Raw genomic sequence first — 2,400 nt, forward strand, 5'->3', positions numbered from 1 at the left:
TGGAAGGGTTTAGATGCGGCTGGGATCGGACGTCAAAGAGGACTTCGTGGCAGCACCGGAACGGTGGTGGTGGTCGGGTCAATGCCGTGCAAGAGCATCTTGCCCTCCTCGGCCGCCGTCTCTGTGCTGGCCTATGTGTTGGCAACGCCCAGGGCTTGGGGAGCCGGCTGCGGCGGCGACTCTATTTTGCGCAGCTTGTGGACTGTGGCGGGGACAAGCAGCTCTTTTGCTCGTCGGCGCTCGGCCGGCCCATCCTCGCCACCACGGTTATGAAGCGGTTCTTTGGCGCGCCCGACTCAGCGTCGGTGCGCGAGGTGTGCGCCGACGCCGGGCTGGACCCGGCGCCCTATGCGCCAATGTGTGCGGTGCTCGACGGCATGCTGGTCATGGACAAGCCAGCTCGTCTTGGCGCCTCCAAGGCCCTCGCCGCCCTGCTGGGCCGCACTCCGACGCTGGCGTCAGCCAGGCACGACCGCGCCAGGGACCTCACAGGTGTGACTGCTCACACTGCAGGTTTAGTACAAGGGCAGGTTTCAGGTTGTTTGTATCAGGTTGGGTCAGGAGCCATGTATTGTGTGACAGTGATGGTGGCAGGACCACGTGGCCAAAGACCTCACTACATAAAGGGGCTAAATCCAACACCTGTCTCACTCTTTTTTCTTCTCCCACAAGCATGGGGCTTGGCTTGTGGGCACATCTCAGCGCCAATGTGCACCCATTGCATCCATGAAGGTTGGGCCATGGCTTCATTCATGGCTATTGGCATTGTTAGCAGAGTTTTTTTATTGTACATATCTGAAACTGTTCATTCCCTCTTTTCTGCTGGTGGTGCTGTGGCCGCCTTCTTTACCTTCTTGAGGATGTTCAGCTGTACCCGAGAGGTGATCTTGGATTTGGTGAGATTGAGAGAAGATGTTGGGGAAGAAGATAAAGGCTGCTGCTCCTCCAAGGCCTTGGCAACACTGATGGTGTGTGGGGCTGCAAGATCCGGGTTGATGGCGATCAGCAGGTTGGACACAAATCTGATCTGCCCTGTTATCTCCTTCCTATAAGGAAGGAGAGCACATGCGCATTTGGCCATGAGTCCTTTGCACATAATGCCACCACTTAGAGGAGAGCACATTACGTACATCATGGTTGCCATGTCCGTCGTGGAAGGCGACGCCATTACACATCCAGCAAAGACCATGCCAACCCCTTTCACGTCCATTCGGGTGATCTTCTGTACCTCCGGCGTGAGTACTGTGCGCACAATGAACTCCATCACGTACAACAGGACCTGCCCCACACGCATCCGCACCAGAGCACCAGATTGTTTTTAGGACAAGCCACAGCAGCAGCAACACCCGCGAGGTGGTCACACATCGCAAGCTTGTGTACCCTCCTATTGAGCGGCGGCATCTCATCCACTACGCGCATGCAATCGGCCGGGGTGGAGGCCTCCATGCACAGTTGGCTGACCGACCAGTATCCGCAGACGTCAGCAAGGAGACGCACCTCACACTAGAGAGAGAGAGAGAGATTGCGTACTAAAGCTCGGTAGGGATAAGTGGAGAGGGAAGAGACTGTAGCCACTCCTTCAGCAGGCCGGCCACGTTGTGTGGACTTGTGGTGGGAATGTTGTAGTCGCCCTGCATGAGGGCGGCCTTGACTTCGTCCATTTGGCTCTTGGTGCCAGAAACTCTGGTTATATAGAAGAAGAAAAACGGAGGACACCAGCGATGCGCAATGGTCAATTGGCCCGCGGCCTCTCAATGTCGGGGTGGTACTACGAACCGGAACAGGCCTTCCCTCTCAGGGCCGCCCAGCTCCAGGATGGCTTGAACGAGCACTACGAGCACAAGGGGAACATCAAGATCGACGACTCCTTCCTGTATACGTGCAGGAGTTGACAGGTTAGGAAGGACGCAGTAGGAGTGGTGTGCTTGGAGGAAACCACGCACTTGCAGGACCATCAATTCCTCAAGCGACTTCTCGAAAGCGTTGACGCCGGCAAGATTTGGGAATATCGTCCGTTTGTGCGCGCCTTCTTCTTCTCCTTCTTCGTCCGACTGCTCCAGGGCTCGGAGCAGCTCTCGTTCCTCCTACAATTCACACACGACGACACACGACGACACACGACGACACACATATGTATGGGACAGGGCCAACAACGCGTGATGAGAGAAAATCGGAGAGAACAAAAGGCCGAGGCATTCGAGAGGGAGGCGCACCACCAGCTCTCTGTCGGCTGAGTCCGAGATGCCAATCATCGCAGCCAAGGTGCCAGCAGTCACGTCGCCGTTGAAGCGCGATGAAGGCTCGCGCCCTGTGCGTATTCGGTTCTTCTTGCCGCCGCTGCCGCTGCTCATGTTTCGGCCGTTTGCTCGATCCCCCTCTTCGTCCCGCTCATCGAACAAG

At 56.8% G+C, this 2,400-nt stretch overlaps 2 protein-coding genes across 2 annotated transcripts; one reads left to right on the forward strand and one right to left on the reverse strand.

The window, feature by feature from the left end:
- Nucleotides 1–81: 81 nt before the first annotated feature.
- On the forward strand, nt 82–519 carry ACA1_367760 (uncharacterized protein; the record flags this gene model as incomplete). Its single annotated transcript, XM_004340058.1, is given in 3 exon segments — nt 82–135; nt 153–494; nt 514–519. 3 exon segments carry the CDS (start codon nt 82–84, stop codon nt 517–519), a joined length of 402 nt encoding a protein of 133 aa, XP_004340106.1.
- Nucleotides 520–805: 286 nt separating this feature from the next.
- On the reverse strand, nt 806–2,351 carry ACA1_367770 (RhoGAP domain containing protein; the record flags this gene model as incomplete). The annotated part of the gene is made up of 7 exons (XM_004340059.1): nt 806–1,046; nt 1,131–1,279; nt 1,381–1,456; nt 1,531–1,683; nt 1,777–1,871; nt 1,944–2,084; nt 2,214–2,351. 7 exons carry the CDS (start codon nt 2,349–2,351, stop codon nt 806–808), a joined length of 993 nt encoding a protein of 330 aa, XP_004340107.1.
- Nucleotides 2,352–2,400: the final 49 nt, after the last annotated feature.

The sequence above is a fragment of the Acanthamoeba castellanii genome, assembly GCF_000313135.1.
Source record: "Acanthamoeba castellanii str. Neff unplaced genomic scaffold scf7180000084664, whole genome shotgun sequence".
In the NCBI taxonomy this organism is placed as follows: domain Eukaryota; phylum Discosea; order Longamoebia; family Acanthamoebidae; genus Acanthamoeba; species Acanthamoeba castellanii.